General features: G+C 40.1%; 1 protein-coding gene across 2 annotated transcripts in view; it reads left to right on the top strand.

The window, feature by feature from the left end:
- SLC16A12 (solute carrier family 16 member 12) overlaps positions 1 to 20911 on the top strand; it is an 88561-nt gene that overhangs the window by 64689 nt on the left and 2961 nt on the right. The window contains exons 3-7 of one of the 2 annotated variants that reach the window (XM_004279427.4): positions 386 to 634; positions 10625 to 10728; positions 13313 to 13456; positions 15116 to 15695; positions 17905 to 18164. In XM_004279427.4, the coding sequence (XP_004279475.2) occupies positions 525 to 634; positions 10625 to 10728; positions 13313 to 13456; positions 15116 to 15695; positions 17905 to 18164 (1198 nt within the window). In that variant the 5' untranslated portion in view covers positions 386 to 524. The remainder of the gene's footprint in view (positions 1 to 385; positions 635 to 10624; positions 10729 to 13312; positions 13457 to 15115; positions 15696 to 17904; positions 18165 to 20911) is intronic. The other variant, XM_033404859.2, reaches the window with a different exon arrangement.

Genomic DNA, 20911 nt, shown 5'->3' with positions numbered 1-20911 from the left:
CATATCCACATTCCAGTCTATGAGAAAGGAGGTGGCGGAAGTCTTAAGAAAGTGCCTTTGCCTTTGAGCTGAGGAACCCGCAGTGGCATGTAATATTTTGCTCATATCCCTTTAGTCTAGACTAAACCACGTTGCCACATCTACCTTCAAGGTATGGTATCCAAACTGTCGTCATGGATTTGGCTAAAAGTTGAGAAGATCTGTTATTAAAAAAAGAAGAAGGGGGAGAGGTTCCAAGGACAACTAATGGTCTTTGCACTAGGCCACTATTCACAGTTAACAAATAATCATATTTAACAGGAAAGTAATAATCATTTTTACCAAGTGAAAAACTGTCTTTGGATATGGCAATAAAATACAACTATGTCCTGATTTTTGGTTTTAGATGGCCAGTAACCCATGTTCCAGGTAGCATTCTATACCAGTCTTGAATGCCAACAGGAAATCACTGGACAGCAGACCCTTCCAAGATCATAACTGGGCTGTTGGAGTAACTTGGAAAAGAAGAAAAAAGAACTGAAACCATGGCAAAAGTAAATAGAGCTCGGTCTACCTCCCCACCGGATGGAGGATGGGGTTGGATGATTGTGGCTGGCTGTTTCCTTGTTACCATCTGCACCCGGGCAGTAACCAGGTAGGTGGGACTTTCTTCTCGATTTATTATCAGATGACCTGGCTTGTCTTTTTTTCTAAGTCGGCTTCGTTCTAGTTCTGAACCTGTCATTGTGAAAATATATGTGTAAATATATGTTTTGTGCATGTGTGTGTGTTTCCTTTGACTGATCGGATATCTTTTTCTTTGCAAGGAATGTGATTTTCTGACACTTAAAAGTCCTGGGTAGTGGTCTCCTATAATCTCTGCCACATAAACCTGGAGTGTTAGGACATTTTTCAGCTAAATATTATGGCTCTGCCAGACATTTCTTTTCCTAAGCAGCTCATCTCACAAAGGACAAATATATAAGCTCAAAATAGTCCTTGAACACATCTTGGCTCACCAGAATACTGAGCCGTTGGAAGCTTAAAGCCTAGAGTTTAACTTCTTTTGCTTCATTTTGCACTTGGCTGTGGTAGTGGAGGCTGATTTCTAGGTTGAAGGACAGAAAGAGCATAAATACAGGGATTCTCTCATCTCATTTGGTCGTGTTTCCTCTTTTCCTTTTACCCAAGGGCATAGCCTTGACTATACTTAAGTTAAACGTGTGTACACTGAGATGATTCATCTCATTTACATTTGGAATAAAGCCACACTTGAAATCTGCATGTGCTAGCTCTCTCCTCTAGAGGTGCCTTCATTCAAATTGAACTCTGTTGCTCTTCTCTGGCAACACTCCCTTGGCAGCCAAAGAAACTGATTTGCACTACATATCTTCACTTGATAGCATCATCAATAAAAGCATCGGGCTTCCCTGGTGGCACAGTGGTTGAGAGTCCACCAGCCAATGCAGGGGACACGGGTTCGTGCCCCGGTCCAGGAAGATCCCACATGCCGCGGAGCGGCTGGGCCCGTGAGCCATGGCCGCTGAGCCTGCGCGTCCGGAGCCTGTGCTCCACGATGGGAGAGGCCACAACAGTTGAGAGGCCCGAGTACCACAAAAATAAAAAATAAAAATAAATAAAAGCATCGATGTACCCCCCATAACAAATAGATAATGCAGGAAAGAAGCAGGATGTTTGTTTTTGCTACAATAAGGATTCGTTGATTATGTGTCAAAATAAACTGTAGATTTGTTTAAAATAATATGATGGTTGAGTCTGATTTTTTTCCCATCTGGATTATGGATCTTGTGTTCTGGGAGTGAAGAGGTCATAGAGTTAAAAGGCATCTCTTTCATCTTTGTTCTTACATGTGGAAGCTTTCATCATTCCCATGGAAGGAAAGTTCTGGAAGTGAGCTTAGTGCTTCTATAAGAAGGGCAGCTGGGAACCAGAAAAGAGGATTGTGGCTGGCAGCAAAGGCCTGTTTTCAGAGGTTCCTGGGAGAGGCTGAGAGGAGGATACCTGAGCACTATAGGCTCAGAGGAGAAAAGGGTGGCACACCAGGAAGCAACCAAGAGAACTGGAGACAGAGACAAGGAAAGCAGCCTTCACGGTGACTTGTCAATTCAGAAGATCAGTGCCTATTGGGCAGTTAATTCTTTTTCCAGTTTTATCGAGAACTAATTGACATTCATCGCTATATAATTTTAAGGCATACAGCATGATTTTTTTTATTGAAGTATAGTTGATTTACAGTGTTGTGTTAGTTTCTGGTGTACAGCAAAGTGATTCAATTTTTTATATGTGTGTGTGTGTGTATATATATATATATATATATAACTGAATATATATATTCTTTTCCATTATGGTTTATTACAGAATATTGAATTTAGTTCCATGTGCTATACATTAGGACCTTGTTGTCTATCTATTTTATATATAATAGTTTGTAAGCATGATGATTTGATTTACATATACTATAGGTTCAGCTAACATCCGTCTTCTCATATAACTACAATAAAAAGGAAAGAAAAGAAAAAAGATAAAAACTTTTCTCTTCACGATGAGAACTCCTAGGATTTATTCTCTTAACAACTTTCCTATATATCATACATCATTGTTAGCTGTAGTCATCATGTTGTTCATGACATCCCTAGTACTTATTTAGCTTATAACTGGAAGTTTGTATTTTTTGACCACCTTCCTCCAGTTCCCTTCCCCTCCCCACCCCCCGCCTTGGTGACCATAAGTCTGATCTCTTTTTATATGCGCTTGGTTGTAGCTTAGATTCCACACATATTTAAGATTATACAGTACTTGTCTTTCTCTCTCTAACTTATTTCACTTACCAGAATGCCTTCAAAGTCTGTTCATATTGTTGCAAATGGTAGGATTTGCTCGGTTTTTTTTTCTGGCTGAATAATATTCCATTGTATATACATCCCACACCTTCTTTATCCATTCATCCATCCATGTCTTGGCTATTAAAAATCATGCTGCTATGAGCATGGGGGTGCAGATATCTTTTCTAGCTAGTGCTTTCATTGTCTTTGGATCTATTTCTGGATCACATGGTAGTTCTATTTTTATCCCTGCTGTTTTCTGTGGTGGCTGTACCAATTTACAATCTCATCAACAGTGCACAAGGGTTCCCTTTTCTCTGCATCCATACCAGCATTTGTTATCTCTTATCTTTTTGATGATGATTATTTTAACACGTGTGAGGTAATAGCTCATTGTGGTTTTAACTTGCATTTCCCTAACAACTAGTGATGTTGAGCATCTTTTCATGTACCTGTTGGTCTTTAGTATATCTTCTTTGAAGAAATGTCTATTTAGGTCCTTTGGTCATTTTTTAAATTGGGTTATTTGTTTTTTTTTACTATTGAGTTGTGTGCATTCTTTGTATGTTTGGGATATTAACCCTTTATCAGATACGTGGTTTGCAAATATTTTTTCCCATGCTTTTCACTTTGTTGATGGTTTCTTTTGCTGTGCAGAAGCTTTTTAGTTTGATGTAGTCCTGCTTGTTTATTTTTTATTTTGTCGCTTGTGTTTTAGGTGACATATCCAAAAAATCATTACCAAGACCCATGTTGAGGAACTTTATTCCTATGTTTTCTTCTAGTAGTTTCATAGTTTTGGGTCTTATATTTAATCCTTAAATCCATATCAAGGTAATTTTTGTGAGTGGTCTAAAATATGGGTCTAGTTTTATTCTTTTACATGTGAATATCCAATTATCTCAGCACTATTTACTGAAGAGACTGTCTTTTCTCCATTGAATATTCTTGGCTCCCTTTTCAAACATTAGTTGATGCTTAGGTTTATTTCTGGGTTCTCAGTTCTGTTCCACTGGTTTATGTGTCTGTTTTTATGCCAGTACCAAACTGTTTTGATGAGTACAGCTTTATATTATAGTTAGAAATCAGGAAGTGTGATACCTCTTTCTTAGGATTTCTTTGGCTATTTAGGGTCGTTTGTGGTTCCATATAAATTTTAAGAGTGTTTTATCTACGTCTGTAAAAAATGCCATTGGATTCTTGATAGGAATTGCATTGAATATATAGATGGCTTTTGATAGTGTTGACATTTTAATAATGTTAATTCTTCCAGTCTACAAACATGGGATATCTTTCCACTTATTTGTGTCTTCTTCAGTTTCTTTCACTGATGTCTTGTAGTTTTCAGCATAGAGATCTTTCATGCCCTTAGTTAAACTTACTGTATTTGAGGCTATTGTAAATGGGATCAATTTCTTTATTTCTTTTTTGGAAATTTTATTGTTAGTGTATACAAACACTACTGATTTTTGTATGTTAGTTTTATATCCGGCAACTTACTGAGTTCATTGATTAGATCTAAGAGCCTTTTGGTTGTGTCTTTAGGATTTTCTATATATAAAATCATATCATCTGCAAATAGAGACAATTTTACTTCTTCCTTTCCAATTCTAATACCTTTTATTAATTTTTCTTGCCTGATTGCCAAGGCTAAGACTTCTAGGACTATGTTGAATAGGAGTGATGAGAGTGGCCACCCTTGTCTTGTTCCTCATTTTAGAAGAAAAGCTTTCAGCCTTTTACCATTGAGCATGATATTAGCTGTGGGCTTGTGACTTATGGCTTTATTATGCTGAGATATGTTCCTTCCATGCCCAATTTGTTAAGAGTTTTTATCATAAATCGATGTTGAATTTTGTCAAATGCTTTTTCTGTGTCTATTGAGATGATCATACAATTCATTTCTTTCATTCTATTAATATGATGTGTCACATTGATTGATTTGTGTACGTTGAACCATCCTGGCATCCCAGGAATAAATTCCACTCGAACCTGGTGAATGATCCTCTTAATATGCTGCCAATTCAGTTTGCTAGTATTTTATTCAGAATTTTTGCATCTATACTCATCAGGAATATTGGCCTGTAGTTTTCTTTTCTAGTAATGTTCTTTTCTGGTTTTGGTATTAGGATAATGCTAGTCTCATAAAATGAGTTTGGGAGTGTTCCCTTCTCTTTGATTTAAATAATATGCTTAAAGGTTAAACCATACATCTGGAAGGTAAAAATTCGAACAATACAGAAACATATAAGATAAAGCCTTTTTCTCCTCACTTCCTGAATCCCTGTTTCACTGCCTAAAGTTAATCTCATAAATAGTTTCTTGAGATCTGTCCAGAAAAATTTTTAAAAACCTTATGTCCATATATAAAGCATGTTCTTTTCATTTACACCAATGGGATCATATTATACACACGGTTTTGAACTTTTTTTTTGCTTAATAATATCTTTTGGAAATATTTCCATATCAGCACATATGGCTCTACCTCACTGAAAGGTAGGTGCTTAAAATTTCACCATATGGATGTTTCCATAATTTATTTAAAACATTTTTATTGATGGACGTTTATATTGCTTGCTGGCTTTTGCTTTACAGACAATGCTACCATTTATAATCCAGGGCATTTAAAAATCATATTTCACTCTTACCTTGTAACTGATGATGCTTCCTTGCACATAAAATTTATATAAGCTTAAAGTTGTGCAGGCTATTAAAGTAGTCATTCTTATTTATTTACTCCCTCTGTTCGTTAATGTGCATTGCTTACATATTTTTTCTTCAAGACATCTTGTTACCAAACACAATATCTATGTTAAGAATCATATTTCAGGACTTTCCTGGTGGCACAGTGGTTAAGAATCCACCTGCCAGTGCAAGGGATACGGGTTCGAGCCCTGGTCCGGGATGATCCCACATGCTGCGGAGCCACTAAGCCCATGCGCCACAACTAGTGAACCTTTGCTCTAGAGCCCATGAGCCACAACTACTGAGCCCACATGCCACAACTACTGAAGCCCGTGTGCCTAGAGCCCATGCTCCACACAAGAGAAGCCACTGCAATGAGAAGCCCGCGCACCGCAATGAAGAGTAGCCCCTGCTCACTGCAACTAGAGAAAGCATACACGCAGCAACGAAGACCCAACACAGCCAAAAATAAAAAAATAAATTTATATATTAAAAAAAGAAGCATATGTATGTGGTTATTAAATTTTACCTCTGACAAGCCTACTCACATGTGTGGGCAAGAATCTCAGGTGTTACTTCTGAATTTTACATACCTACAGTTTGATATGACTATTCAGATCAGTTGGAAAAAACCCATCAAACAGAAAACAAAATAACAGAACAAGGTAAAAAAGTCACAAGAAATAAACATAGTCCCACAAATATTAAACCCCCCAAAACAATTTAGTGGAGAGAAGAGATTATGATTTACAACACCAAAATATCTTATTATCATTTGGGGTGCTTTCCTCTTAGTTGTCCTATGTTCTTCCACATTTCCAACTTCTGCATCTCTCTTTTACTAATTCTTTCTCTCAGCTTATAAGCTCAGATTCTTCACACCTCTACTGTACCGTATCTAGCCACGTGCTCCTACATAGATGCCATCTGTTCTTCTTCCTTTCTCATTCACGTTCTTGAAGTTGCTACTCAACCATTTCACTTCTTTATCTTCCAGTGACTTCTCTAGCAACTCTCAGCCTGCCTTCCCTCCTAATTTCCTTCCTTTCGTACCTTGAACCTTGAACAATGTTTAATGAGCACCGCATACATGGAAACTATGGTATGCAGGGGACACGGGTTCGTGCCCCGGTCCGGAAAGATCCCACATGCTGTGGAGCAGCTGGGCCCGTGAGCCATGGCCGCTGGGCCTGCGCGTCTGGAGCCAGTGCTCCGCAACGGGAAAAAAAAAAAGTTTGAAGCATCAGGATCTGATTTGTGCTCTAGTGAGGAGGACACTTGGACCATGGAGTGTAGAATATACTGAAGGCAGCCAAGTGTGAATTCAGGAAAATCAGTTAGGAGGGTTTTGGCTGCAGTCCAGGAGAGAAGTGTTGTCATGAATGATAAATGATAAAGGCAATGGAGCTCCGTGGCAGCGTTTGAAAGATATGTATAAGGTAGGATAGCAGAATTTGATAGTTGATTAGATCAGTGGTCCTAAACAGGCTGACTTTGCTCTCCGGGGGCACCTTTGGCAGCGTCTGGAGACATTCTGAGCAGGGGCCAGTGATGCTGCTTAACATCCTGCAACGCACAGGACAGCCCCCAGGACAAAGAATTATCAGGTCCGAAATGTCAATAGTGCTTCGACTGAGAAACCCTGGGCTAAGGATAACTTAACTATTTTGATACTGAGGCTATATCCAAGAAATCATTATTCACTTAAATCGAAGGCCTAGTGGTTAGGAGAAAATAATAGACTTTTTGTACTAGTCTAGCAATCTTTAGGATGTTAAGAAACATCGTAGAGTTTCCTGTTATTGTTGTACCGAATTAAAACTAGTATAAGTCTGTTGCAGTTAGCTCATGCTTTAGAAAAAGTTCTGCAATATTTTAATTAAATTTAAATTTATATACTCAGCCGGGTAGTTTATGTTATCATTCTCTGCATTTTCGTTGTGACTATGTTTCAGTACTCCAAACTCTGATATAATTATTAACCTAGCATCAGATCTACTATAGCACGTTGTCTGGTTTCTTAAATCAGTGAAAGGGGAAAGACAACTTTTGATGTCCCTTTGATAGATATCATCCCATACAGTGCTCAGTGTGGAGGACAAGAACGGGACTCTGGTGAATACGGAGGTGTGCCATCTGGAGGGCCTCAGCTGCAGGGTGAACATCAGCTGTCAGTGTCCGCAGGGTCCCCCTCACCTGCGCAGAGCTGCCTCTCACGAGAGCTCGCCCCTCCAGCGGTGCCCATATCCAATGATTGACGGAGGGAGGTGCGTAAAGGCCCGCCTATTTCCCTGGGGATTGGCTGAGGCCTGTCAGGCCTATATCTGTTTGCCCAGCTCACTCTGCCTAATCCTGCCCACAAGGGTTGATCCCTCTCTGTACTCTGCACATCAAACTCCATCCCAGTACCTTCTGGGACTTAGAATTTAGCACCCTATACCAGGGGTCTCCAACCCCCGGGCTGCGGACACAAGCCCGCGGCCTGTTAGGAACAGGGCCGCCCAGCACGAGGTGAGCAGGGCGAGAGTGAGCGAAGCTTCATCGGCAGCTCCCTATCGCCCGCATTGCCTCCTGAGCCATCCCCCACCTCACCCCACCCCGCCCCGCTTCGTGGAAAAATTGTCTTCACGAAACCGGCCCCTGGTCCCTGGTGCCGAGAAGGTTGGTGATCGCTGCCCTATACTGTCTCTTTTCTCTTTCCTACCACCAGGACTGGCAACATAATTACAGGGCCTGGTGCAAGATGAAAATGCAGGACCCCTTGTTCAAAAGGCAGGAAAAAAAGGGCCGGTAAACGTACTAAAATGGGAAGCTTTTCCTTTTTTCAGCGGTCTCGGTTTTTCACGGTGTTTTAAATTTACTATTTAGTGTTGTTCTGAGTAAAGAAAATGGAAATGTTAAATTAGTAGCACAAATCTGCCGTTCATCTTTATATTACCGGTAGCCCTACCTTTTACTTTCCTTCTGTGTCATCATTTTCAGCATAAGTGATCAGTTAATCCAGAGAAGCAACACGAGTAAGAAAGGATCTGATAGGAATCCTTGGCCCTTTGTCTTTCTTAAAACACCATTGCCTTCTTCTGCATTTGAAGCAAGTTTTGGTTTGAAAGGAAAGCATGGTCTTTCTCTCTCACTCCCCTGTGCACATGCTCACTCAGTTGTAGGTGTAACACACTTACCTGGTACTCAGTCTGAGTCTTACTGGACTCCCACACAAGAGTCTACTGGAATTCTGTGTCCTGGGGCATCTCTAAGACTATGTGCAAATGGAAAAGCACAGAATTGCAGACTGAAGAATCCGTAGCTCTCTGCTCACATGCATGCTTCATTGTCCCATTGGACTTCACTTACAATATGCAAATTCAAAGATAAAATTATTAGGAATTTTAAGACAGTGACAGCTGAGTTGAACCAAGTTTAATGCTTCTGAGTGCCAGATTCTGCGCGACTGTATAGGTTGTATGCCCATGAAGCTGGACCATCCTAACACAGCAGTCCTGATTCTCTTCCCCCTTCTTTAACTTTTCCATCACTCACTTTTACATCCAGCAGCAACTGGAGAGGAAAGAGAGAGTAAAATAACAGGTTATTAGGGGCTGCTGAAGCATAATGAGTTGGAATGTGGTCCTATCCAAGGAGACAGATATCCTCCTATCTCATCTCCAAGCTGCAAGGCCTGATTTCTTTCCCTGCTATCACGGAGCTCTAAAAGCTTCCTGTCTTGAATTATCTGTGTGCGGTTCATTCCAAACTATTGCTTCTGGATCACTTATGTCTTGTTTTTCCTAAGTAATTAGCTATTTTTCAGCATAAAAATTTCTCTGTCTCTGTTTCTGTCTCTGTCTCTGTATATACACCCCCATACGTATGTATATACACACACACAGATAAATTTCTGATTGTATAAGAAATCAGGTTCGCTGTAAAATAATTCAGAATGCAGAATAAAGACAAAAAATCATTTATAACCTCACCATGCACATATAATGACCGGATACATTTTGGTTAATATGCTTTCAGTCTTTTTCTAGTTGCATGAAGTACATTTTTATAAAAATAAGCCCTTACTATATGAGCTATTTTGTAACTTACTTTTTTACTTAGCATTATATTGTGAATTTATTTCCAAATCAATAAATACAAAGCAAATCATTTTTAATACCTAATAATATTTCATTTTATTGATGTGCTATAAGTTACTTAACCAGTCCCTTACTGACGGACATATATGCTGTTTACAATATTTGGCTATTATAAATAGTTCTCCGGAGTATATCGTTTTATGTGTATCTATTATTATTATCATCACCATCTGTTTATTAACTTTGCTTAAAACCTAGAAGTGAAATTGCTGGGTGATGTATAATACTTTATTGTCAAGTCTTAACTTGTATAACAACCTCTTAGAAGTTTCAGATGTTAGTGAAACAGTATGATGAGTAACAATCCATGTGTCTGACCTGTCATCTTTTCCGTAAGACCTTCCCTACAGCAGTGATCTTCGCAACCACTTGGTTTCAGCAGCCACTCTAGTGGGTGGACACTTGTTTCTTTTTTTCTTTAATTAATTAATTAATTTATTTTTGGCTGCGTTGGGTCTTCGTTGCTGTGCACGGGCTTTCTCTAGTTGCGGCAGCAGGGGCTACTCTTGGTTGCAGTGCGTGGGCTTCTCACTGCGGTGGCTTCTCTTGTTGCTGAGCACGGGCTCTAGGCGTGTGGGATTCAGTAGTTGCGGCACACGGGCTCAGTAGTTGTGGCTCAAGGGCTCTAGAGCACAGGCTCAGTAGTTGTGGCTCACGCGCTTAGTTGCTCCTCAGCGTGTGGGATCTTCCTGGACCAGGGATCGAACCCGTGTCCTGTGCATTGGCAGGTGGATTCTTAACCACTGTGCCACCAGGGAAGTCCTAAACACTTGTTCTTATCCCTTAGAACATCTCAATGGTTAGCTTCTGATTTCCCACTTATTACAGGCCAGCAACGTACCATTGAAAATCAATTAAAACCCCTGGAGACTGGAACAGATGATTGAACCAAAACTTGAAACTCTCAATCGAATACATGTTCATTCTTTTTTTTTTTTTTTTTTGGTATAAAATGTTTGCACTTTTTTTTTTCAGATGTATTTCAATTTTTTTTGTGGACTTCCAGACATACTTCTCTCAGGATTATGCACAGACAGCCTGGATCCATTCCATTGTAGACTGTGTGACCATGCTCTGTGGTGAGTATCTCCAGGGATAGATAATTACTGGCTACCCTTGAACTATACATGACAGTGACCTTCCACTGCCTTTGATGACCAGTTTTTCTGAGTAGAAGGGCTATGATTAAAAATTGGCTAAAACCATATAAAAAGAAAAGTATGATCCTGCATTTAGCCAAACTCCCCCAGATGTGCTTTTGCAGTTAACATTCTTGGCTGATGTCAGATGGACCAGGTAGTGAATACAGTCAATTGGACACATACCTATAGAGATAGGGAACTGGGCAATCACAGTACTTGTCCTGATTTTGGACACAGTTAACTGTACAGTATATGCTTGCTTTCTTCTGAATGCTGTGGTCCCCTCATTCTCCAGTCACATAAACAGCCATTGGAAAGTACCACGAGCCGTTTCAATGTGATCTCCTTAAATGAGCGCCAACAATGTGTGCATCACGTCTCAAGTCTTGTTTTCATTCTCATCCCTTCCCAGAGGGTTCAAAATTTGGCTCGTTTTTCATGCATCAATCTTCATTCTTAGGGAAGTATTGTAGAAGGATAGAATGGTGCAATCATGAGATAAGCACATTCACTACGGCTGTAGTTTTCATCAAGAGCCACACAGGTGCTACGTACGGTGTACAGAGTGTTCTCAAGATTCTTGGAATCTCTCATCGATCTAAGGAAAAACTAACCTTGAGATTTTTCTTTTTAAAACTTTCCAACCAAAGTTATTAAATGAGTGCCATAGAAATTTTCTGCAGTTGGGTCAAATCAAAATGATCTATTTGCAGACGAGACCCATGTAATCCTTTCATTTAGGTGACTCCTGAGTATTTTAGAAAACTGTTATCTCTTCAGGCCATGTCTTAATGGCAAAAGAGAAATACTATATTATTTGGTATCATAAATAATGTCATCTATTCCATTCTAGGTACTGATTCATATTTATTTTTAGAAAAATGTACATAATCAGGAATTGGTTGATTTGTGCTGAAATGTATTTCCTTGGTTGGGAGGAATTTGAGTGCAATTCTAGGTTTCATGAGATGGCTAAGTAGACGCTACTGATAACGCAGGAAGGTCATAAGGGATCAAGAAATCATATCTTCAGATTTTATTTCTAGCCTGTCTTTTTTATTTTAACCAGTAAGATGATCACTTGGTTTTCAGGGTCAGATGATTAGGCACAGCCTTTGTGTGAGCATGCCAAGACAGCCATGTTTATCTTTCATGGAGGATACAGGTGATTCATTTCTCTCACTGTTATCTTTTGGAGAATATTTATAATCCCTCAAAGAGGAATAAATGGCCTTCAGTGACCACAGTGGTCACAATGACCATGTGAGGCATTGAGCTAAGAGCGGGGTCATGTTAGATGCAGAATATTTAAATTCTGCAGAATCACATCTGGGACGCCCATTGGGGTCATATCTGTCCTATGACGAACAGGGAAGCGAACATTTTTCATTGAGTTTAGTATACATTTTGTCACTTTCCAATAGCCATAGCAGCATCAGTCTGAAGAATTAGATATATTTTCAGGAGATTTGCTCATTCCTATTCTCCAGAGGTTATATATGCAGCCAGCCACTATTCTAACAAGATGGGATATTAAGCTGATGACTGATTCTATCGTGTACATTTGTGTCACACCCAATTTTAACCTGATCGATATAAAAATTATACTCCACAGATACCTAGAGAATTGGCTCTTCTGATCTTGTTACTAGGAGTACTGGTGTCAGCATGAATTATTCTTCAGAAAGAAATTCACATACATTCCTCACCCATCATCTCTGCCATCAGTCTGAGAGACCCAAGGAGCCAGAATAACAGGGTGAAATAACCCTGCACTCGGTGTAAGGTTCCCTGAACTGTATAGTTCTTGGTGATCTTGGGTATGTCATATTCCCCTAAGCTTCAATTTCTGTTTGGCCTCTTCCAGCTTTAATTATTAGTCTATAAGCCTGGAAGTTGGCACAATTCTGACACATTGTTAAACCACAAATAGAGTGAGGCCAACCAAAATGTCATCATCTCATTTCCTAGATTTTCTGGGCTTTGATTTCTCATCCACAGGGTTTCCAAAAGCCTGGAAACAGTGCCAGATTGTGAAATTTGTCTATGATCTCTCTGCCTGGCCTTTTCCTGCATAACACTGCTGGCCATGCCGTGTTGCCCACTTTCCTTTTCTACCATTTACCTGTCATAATTATTGTTAATTGTGTATGAGCAACACTATATGAAACATACAAGGCACATCGCTGTGCAAGTGACATGTAGTTTAAAGGAGCTGATTCACTGTTTAAAAAACACCACATAATCCTGGGATTATGGCTGTCATAGAATGGAGATGTGGAATGAGCCGTCAAACGCCAGTCAGGAAATGTGATCCTCATTCCAGCTTTGCTACTTATTCTCTGTGGGACCATGGACAAGTCACTTCCTCTCTCCTTGGTTTCCAAATCTGTAGAATGAGTGGGGCGGGCTCGAGGCTTTGAAGATGGGTCGTCCTCTGCTCTGCCAACGCAGCACCCACAGCCTTTCCACAGTGCCCTCAGGGCCTTTGTGTTGAACCTATTTATTATTGTTTTTGAAGCTCCACTTGGGAGTGTTGTCAGTAACCATTTTTCCTGTCAAGTGGGAATCATGCTGGGTGGCTTGCTTGCATCTACTGGTCTCATCCTGGGCTCATTTGCCACCAGTCTGAAGCATCTCTACCTCACTCTGGGAGTTCTTACAGGTAAGGGCACTTCGTACCACCCTTCTCACCCCACCCTATCCAGGGGTTGTCAAGCCCACCAACAGATCAGTAATTCATAAAATATTCATTTTGTAAGATGCATAATTTATCTTAATGTCTGCGTACCTAGCAGTTAACCAAAAGGGCTAGAAATGCAATGGACTGTCGTACTGTAGTGAAAATGTGTCACCACTTTAATTCAGCCACTTGACAACAGTGACTGCTGGCTTTCCCTTGGGCAGCCGTGTATGGCTGAGATTCTCCACTCAGAAGCAATGTGACATTAGCCAGAGCAACATAAATTTTCGGCAATGATCATTCTCCCAGCATCTTTGCCAAGACATTGAAATACTGTCTGTGGTTGACCTGAGTTGCCCCTACTTTATAGCGAGTACCATTGTCCAATAAATGGGGTTTTACCATTTTAAAAAGAAAGCCCCTGTGAATATTCTTACATTGCACATTTTCTTTCGATGTTACGGAAGTATCTTTAGAAAAATTAAGCCCATAGAAAGAGAAGCAACTGATGTGCATTCCATAAATCACACTTACAGGGACTGCATAGGATCAAGGTGGGCTTGGTTGGTGGGACTAGAGTAGCAGTTTTCTGCCCCATCACTTAGAGGGGAGGGTGACACTAACTCTTGTCTGGGCCACAGGGGTAGCATGATCAGGCCAATACAGGATATAATCTCGTAGTAAGGTTATAAATCTCGCTCTGTCAGCTAAAAACGGTATCTGTCCCCTGTCATCCAAAGGGCCTGACTGCTAGGGTGTCCCATCATCCCAGTTTACCAGGAACTATCCTGGTCTTGGTGCTGAAAGCCTCACATCTGGGAAACCCCTCAGTCCAGGCAAATTGGGATCATTGCTCACTCTGCTCTGCAGATGGGAACAGGAGCTGAAGGTAGTTCTCCTTTTCCTTCCTTGACATTTAAATTCCAGGTTTAAAGCCCTTCAAGTTTTCTCGACTTAAAAGGAATAGAAATGGAAAATCTTGAAGAGGCGTTCTGCTGACTTTAAGGGATATTTTCAGGTGGCTACGTGTACATGCTACGTTCGTGTATAAAATTGGCACAATGTTTCCCAATATGTGAGATTACTCTGAGCTTTCACGGGGTCACAAATGCTATTTAGACCCAAATATCAGTGTGGTCCAGATTATCAGAGTTGTGTCTTCAGGGGCAGTGAAGAGTTGAAGTAATTCTCTGGATAATTTAAAAATACTTAAATTATCCAGAGATAATTTAAAAATACTTAAATTATCCAGAGATAATTTAATTTATTAAAATTAATTTTAATTTATTAAAAAAGAAGTGGTGGGGAGAATAAATTTCTTAGGTCAGTGTTATCCTGATTTTCTAGTTAATTCAAATTGAGCTTGTATAATAGTTTTTAAGTTCTTCATTTTATTTTGCTTAAGTCATATTCCCTTAAGGCTTTTCTTCCCAAGAAGAAAGTCATATATATGCTATACTTTGCAAATTGTGGATGACTGGTGAGGGGAGACTCATTTTCAGCTTGGTGTAGAAAGCAGTTTTAAAAGGGCTTATTTGATTCAGATTCTCTTTATTCCAAATAGTATGATTCTGAGAAATGCTCTTTCCCTGGCTGTTCGTGCCGTGCCACCAGCACTCATAGAGCTCTCTTTATCCCCAGGTCTTGGATTTGCACTTTGTTACTCTCCAGCTATTGCCATGGTTGGAAAGTATTTCAGCAGACGGAAAGCCCTTGCTTATGGGATCTCCATGTCGGGAAGCGGCATTGGCATCTTCATCCTGGCTCCTGTGGTTCAGCTCCTTATTGAACAATTTTCCTGGAGGGGAGCATTACTCATCCTTGGGGGTTTCGTTCTGAATCTCTGTGTTTGCGGCGCCTTGATGCGGCCAATTACTCTTAAAGATGACCAAACAACTTCAGAGCAGAACCATGTCTGTAGAACTGAGACACAAGGCTTTCAGCGGGCGTCTCCCTCTTCGACTTGGACTAAAGAATGGGTGCAGACCTGCCTCTGTGGCTCTTTGCAGCAGGAATACAATTTTTTACTGATGTCAGACTTCGTTGTATTGGCCATCTCTGTTCTATTTATGGCTTATGGCTGCAGCCCTCTCTTTGTATACATGGTGCCTTACGCTCTGAGTATTGGAGTGAGTCACCAGCAAGCTGCTTTTCTCATGTCCATACTTGGGGTGATTGACATTATTGGCAATATCACGTTCGGATGGCTAACTGACAGAAGGTAAATCCATGAAACCGCCATTGGTTCCCCACTAGGGACTTTAAACTTTGAGTTTCCCCTCATCACCTTACCCTCTAGAATACCTAGGTCTGAATAATGTTAACAGGTTTTGGATATCTGAAGGCAACTCCCTTGTTGGTTCTTCTAGTCAGAGGTTAGCAAACTTTTCTGTAAAGGGACAGACATTAAACAGACGAAGTCACATTGGCTTTGTGGGTCATATGATTCCAACTCTCCAACTCTGCTGTTGTAACACAAAAGCAGCCATAGACAATATGTGACCAAGAGAGTGGCCATGTTCCAATAAGACTTTATTTAACTTTAAATTAAAATTTTAATTTCTCATACAATTTTTCCCTCACAAAATTTTATTGTTGTTTTGATTTTTTCCAAACATTCAAAATTGGAAAAACCATGCTTAGTTCACAGTCCAAAAAACAAGTAGTGGGCTGGATTTGGCCATAGTTTGCTGACACCTGTTCTAGATTTTTTAGGATGTTGGGTATGTATAAATGGCAGAAGCGAAGTTCTGGTGACAGATTTAATTCCATTCTAAGTCAAATCAGTCCTCCGGTGAGACAACTTCTGTCTGGGCATTGTGGTTTTAGTTTCTTTTGAACCACCCCAGAGAGTGGCTGGCAATAGAGAGAGGAACAGACTCCAGTCCAGGCAGGAGGATCAGGTCAATAATAACACATTATCTGTAGCCACGTATTTATTTGTTGATTGATTGATTGATTGATTTTTTAATTTATTTTTATTTTTTATTTTTTTGCGGTACGCCGGCCTCTCACTGTTGTGGCCTCTCCCATTGCGGAGCACAGGCTCCAGACGCACAGGCTCAGCGGCCATGGCTCACGGGCCCAGCCGCTCCGCGGCATGTGGGATCTTCCCGGACCAGGGCACGAACCCGTGTCCCCTGCATCGGCAGGCGGACTCTCAACCACTGCGCCACCAGGGAAGCCCTGTAGCCATGTATTTATATTTGACAGTTCAAAGAGCAAATAGTTTCATTATGATTTTAGGCTTAGAAACCAAAGTTATAAGAAAGCTACTGAGTAGTTTCTTCAGCTAATGCTAATCTGTTTGGATTGAAGAGAGCAAACTACTCATATTCTCCTAAATGATGGACTCTTCACACTTGAGCTGTGACCTGGAAGAGCTATCATCCTATGGCTTCTCACACGTTATGTCTTTGGGAACTAATCAGGATCCAACTGCCATTATCCAGTATCGTGAATATAATATTTAGTATTAAATCCCCATTTTTAATGGTTAATGAGTTGGCGGGAGAGCAAAGGGTAACCATCCTTACAATCAAATAACTCAACAAGAAGCAGCCTGGTATAAGTCTGAGAGACGGATCTCTAGTCTGAGATATACAAGACCTAAGTTCTTGTGCTGGCTCTGCCCCTTATTATCCCTGTGACCTAGAGAAAATCACCTAACCCTCAGATCCTCAAGGGTCTTCATCTGTAAAATGGGCCAGTTCAATATTTGCCTTTGGACATTATAGCATTTTGTGAGGCTTAAATGAGATTGTGGGCAGAAAAACATTTGTAAAGCATAAATTGCTGGTGCTGATATTATACAGTCTTTAAAATAATTGGTATCATAGATGGGTTTGGATCTACAAAGGGAAGTGTTCATGGAAGTACCACTGGGGAGATCTTGAAATACGACTTAGTCCTAATACAAGACCTTCATAATCTCTGGCAAATCACCTTCGTTTCTTCATATTATGGCTTCCTCTTTGTATAACCACTTGGGTTACTGAGCATATATGACGTGCTGGAGACTAACGGATGACACATCTGAAAGCATCTAGAAAATATTAGTCTCCTGACACTCTATGTGTTATTTCACAACTATCCTTGAATAACACTATGAGATAGACAGCCTCCCCATTTTATAGCTAAAGGAATTGAGGTTAGAGTTAGGCAGTTAGTAGGTGGTAGAATTGGATTCAAACTTCTATCTTTCTAATTTTAGAGCACAGGTTATTTTCTACCATACCATGCTTCCTGGGAAGATACATTCTTGCATTTGCATATACCAAAAGAAAGACAGGAAGACAACGTAGAAAACACACAGTGCGGAGGCCATCTCTATAAATAATTGTAGTGCTTACTGCTACCTGGGCATGGCTCTAGAGCTCTTTGATGGAACCTGTGCATACTGCACTCATTCTTGGTCTTCACATCCACAGGTGTCTGAAGAATTACCAGTATATTTGCTACCTCTTTGCCATCGGAATGGATGGGCTCTGCTACCTCTGCCTCCCAATGCTTCAAAGTCTCCCCCTGCTCGTGCCTTTCGCTTGTACTTTTGGCTACTTTGATGGTGCCTATGTGACCCTGATCCCAGTAGTGACTGCAGAGATCGTGGGGACCACCTCTTTGTCATCAGCGCTTGGCGTGGTGTACTTCCTCCATGCAGTGCCGTATTTGGTGAGCCCACCCATCGCAGGTAAGTTTGCAGAGAGAACCCCCAATCACCTCTTCTCTGTCATATTGATGTAAAAACAGTGAACTCACACACACCCATGAGGATTGGAAGTAAGGAGTGAAAGAGAAAGGGATGCCAGAGCCACAAAACATCATGGTCTCACCTACATCCTTGTTTTATAATCTTCTTCCAACTAACTGGGGGACCTTAGCATACTTGGAAAGAAAAAATCCCAAATTAGGATCTTGATTCCATTCCATACTAATGATAGAAGCAATGGAATGAAGCAACTGTTCAGACTTATAAATAAGTTGGGCACGTTCAGAGGGAAGGCTGGCAGGAGAACAGGATTCCAGTAAGGGGGGGCGGTAGGCGGTGAGGCTGAAATGATGAAGTGCGGGTGTCATAGTGGAATGTCTTGAGTGCCAGCCGAAGGAGTGGGGCCCTATACGCTTCAGAGAATATTGCTAGTATTACAGCTTTTGTGCAAAGGGGTAGTATAGTAAAGAGTATATTTTAGAAAACGTGGTCTAGCAATTGACCTGGTAACTTAGGGGAGAAACAGGATTTTATCCTAATAGTTCAAGAGCCATCTGATAAAGGCCTGAACTAGGGCTGCTGCGGCAGAAATGAGAATGAGCTCTGGGGCGAGGGGGAAATTTGGGGGAAAAAAATCAACTGGATTTAGCATGTGGGGATGACAGAGGGAAAGAAGTCCAAGATAACTTAGGAGATAATGGCATAGTTGAAAGAAATAAGGAAGCTGGAGAGAGTAGCTTTGCCAGAAAAATACTAAAAATTTAATGTTTAGACATATTCAGATATCAGAAATACCCAATAAAATGCTCAGTAGTGCTGTTTAAGGATGAAATCTGAGAATTTGAGGGAGGCCAGATTTGGATATACAGATTTGGGATTCAGGATAAAGCATCTAGAATGTTTTGTAAACTGTAAAAATGATATAAAAATTAAAAACATAACTAAATAAGTAATTCAACAAGTATTCATTGCATGCATTAAATAATTCAACAAATATTTATTGCATACATTAAACAAGTAATTCAACAAATCTTTATTGCCTGTGTACACCAGCACTGTGTTTGGCGCTGTCGGTATAGCAGCAGACAGGTCAGAACCCATGCCTTCTTGCTGGGGTGTGTGCTCTAGACCAGTGTCTCTCAGAATGAGGTCTTGGGACCAGCTGCATCAGAATCCCCTGGGGCCCTTGTTAGAATGCAGACTCCTTGACCCTCCCTCTGTGATCTGGACCTTTGGGGGTGAGTTCCAGGAATCTACACTCTCAGCCAGTTTTCTTGTGATGCTCCTGTACACTAAAGATTGAGAATAATTGGTCCAGATTATTACCTGCCTAAATTAAAAACGAGAGTGAAGAAGTTCTCTGAGGATAGGCAGAAGAGATATGAGTCAAACATTTGCTTAGAAGGAAGGGAGGGAATTTTTTGAAGAACGCAGGATTTCTGCTTTAGCTGCTATTATGAGTACAAAGTTCGGCTTATTTCTAAACTCCAGCAATTGCTAAAGCATCAAACCAAGGGAAACTGACTGCTTGACAGCTGCTGATGAAAATTCCTCGTCAGTTTAAACTCCATGATAAAGGACTACATGTTTAGTGCTTCATTTTTGGAAAATGCCCCCAAAATGTTCCCACATCCTCCCTCCACAGCCACTTTTTTGTATTTACCAACATTTAGGGACAGTGTAACTCTGTTAAAAAGTCATAGGACATAAATTGGGATTCCTGGATCCTTTTTTCAAACCATGGCCTTCATTTGGCAAATCAGACATTATACTCATTGCCAGGTACTAGAGGATTAGCATGTGAGTTCCTATTTAATACTTCTTGTATTTAATTACTTTTAAGATAACTCTCTACTCAATCTCTTCTGTTTTCTGCTACAAAAATGTACAAGCAAATCACATGATAACTAAAATATTTGAGAGTAGTTTGGATTGCAGGAAACTTAGGGCTTCTAACAATTTTTGCATGCCTTTTTTGACTAATCGTTTTGAAGTAGGTGAGAGGAGAAATCGTACACTTCTCTGGTGGATTTTCTTGGCATATCAGTAAAGTTTGGAGGAATTTTAAAAAACCTTTTTAGAATTTGAAAAAGAATAGACACGTGTATATGTATAACTGAATCACTTTGCTGTACACCTGAAACTAACACAACATTGTTAATCAACCATACTCCAATATAAAATAAAAATTTAAAAAACTTTTTTAATCACAAAATAATTTCCTGCCAAGGTCTAATTTTACCCCACTGAGTCTCTGATTATTGTGACCTATATTTTGCATATCATATACTCTGGTTCTCCTCAAAATTTAGAGCCGGAATAGATATTGTGGTTAATTTGTTGCAATAAGAGATAAAGAAAATTTATCTTTTCTTTAAAGATAAAGAAAAAAAGAGATAAAAAAAATTCTGTGATTACAGAATTCTGCTTTCTGAAGTTTGCATTTTAAACTGTAAGATGGTCCAACGTTCTAATTTTCAAACTGGATGGGGTACGATGACTGGATCCAACAGAAAATTTGGATTCTGCTTTATCTAGAAGCGTGTTCTGTTACTCAGGATAGTCAGTATGTGGCTGCTGGGAATACTACTACTAGCATTCTGTACAATTACATTCTCTTAACACCCTAGATAAAGAAAGAATCCCATCATCAGTAATTTGAATGATGCTGTTTTTATCTTTTTTACCGTATTTCATGGGATTAATAATAATAACTAATATTTATTTGT

The sequence above is a fragment of the Orcinus orca genome, chromosome 14 (genome assembly GCF_937001465.1).
Source record: "Orcinus orca chromosome 14, mOrcOrc1.1, whole genome shotgun sequence".
Taxonomy (NCBI): domain Eukaryota; kingdom Metazoa; phylum Chordata; class Mammalia; order Artiodactyla; family Delphinidae; genus Orcinus; species Orcinus orca.
The sequence above is the reverse complement of the archived record's forward strand: the minus strand, read 5'-3'. Positions and strand labels throughout refer to the sequence as shown.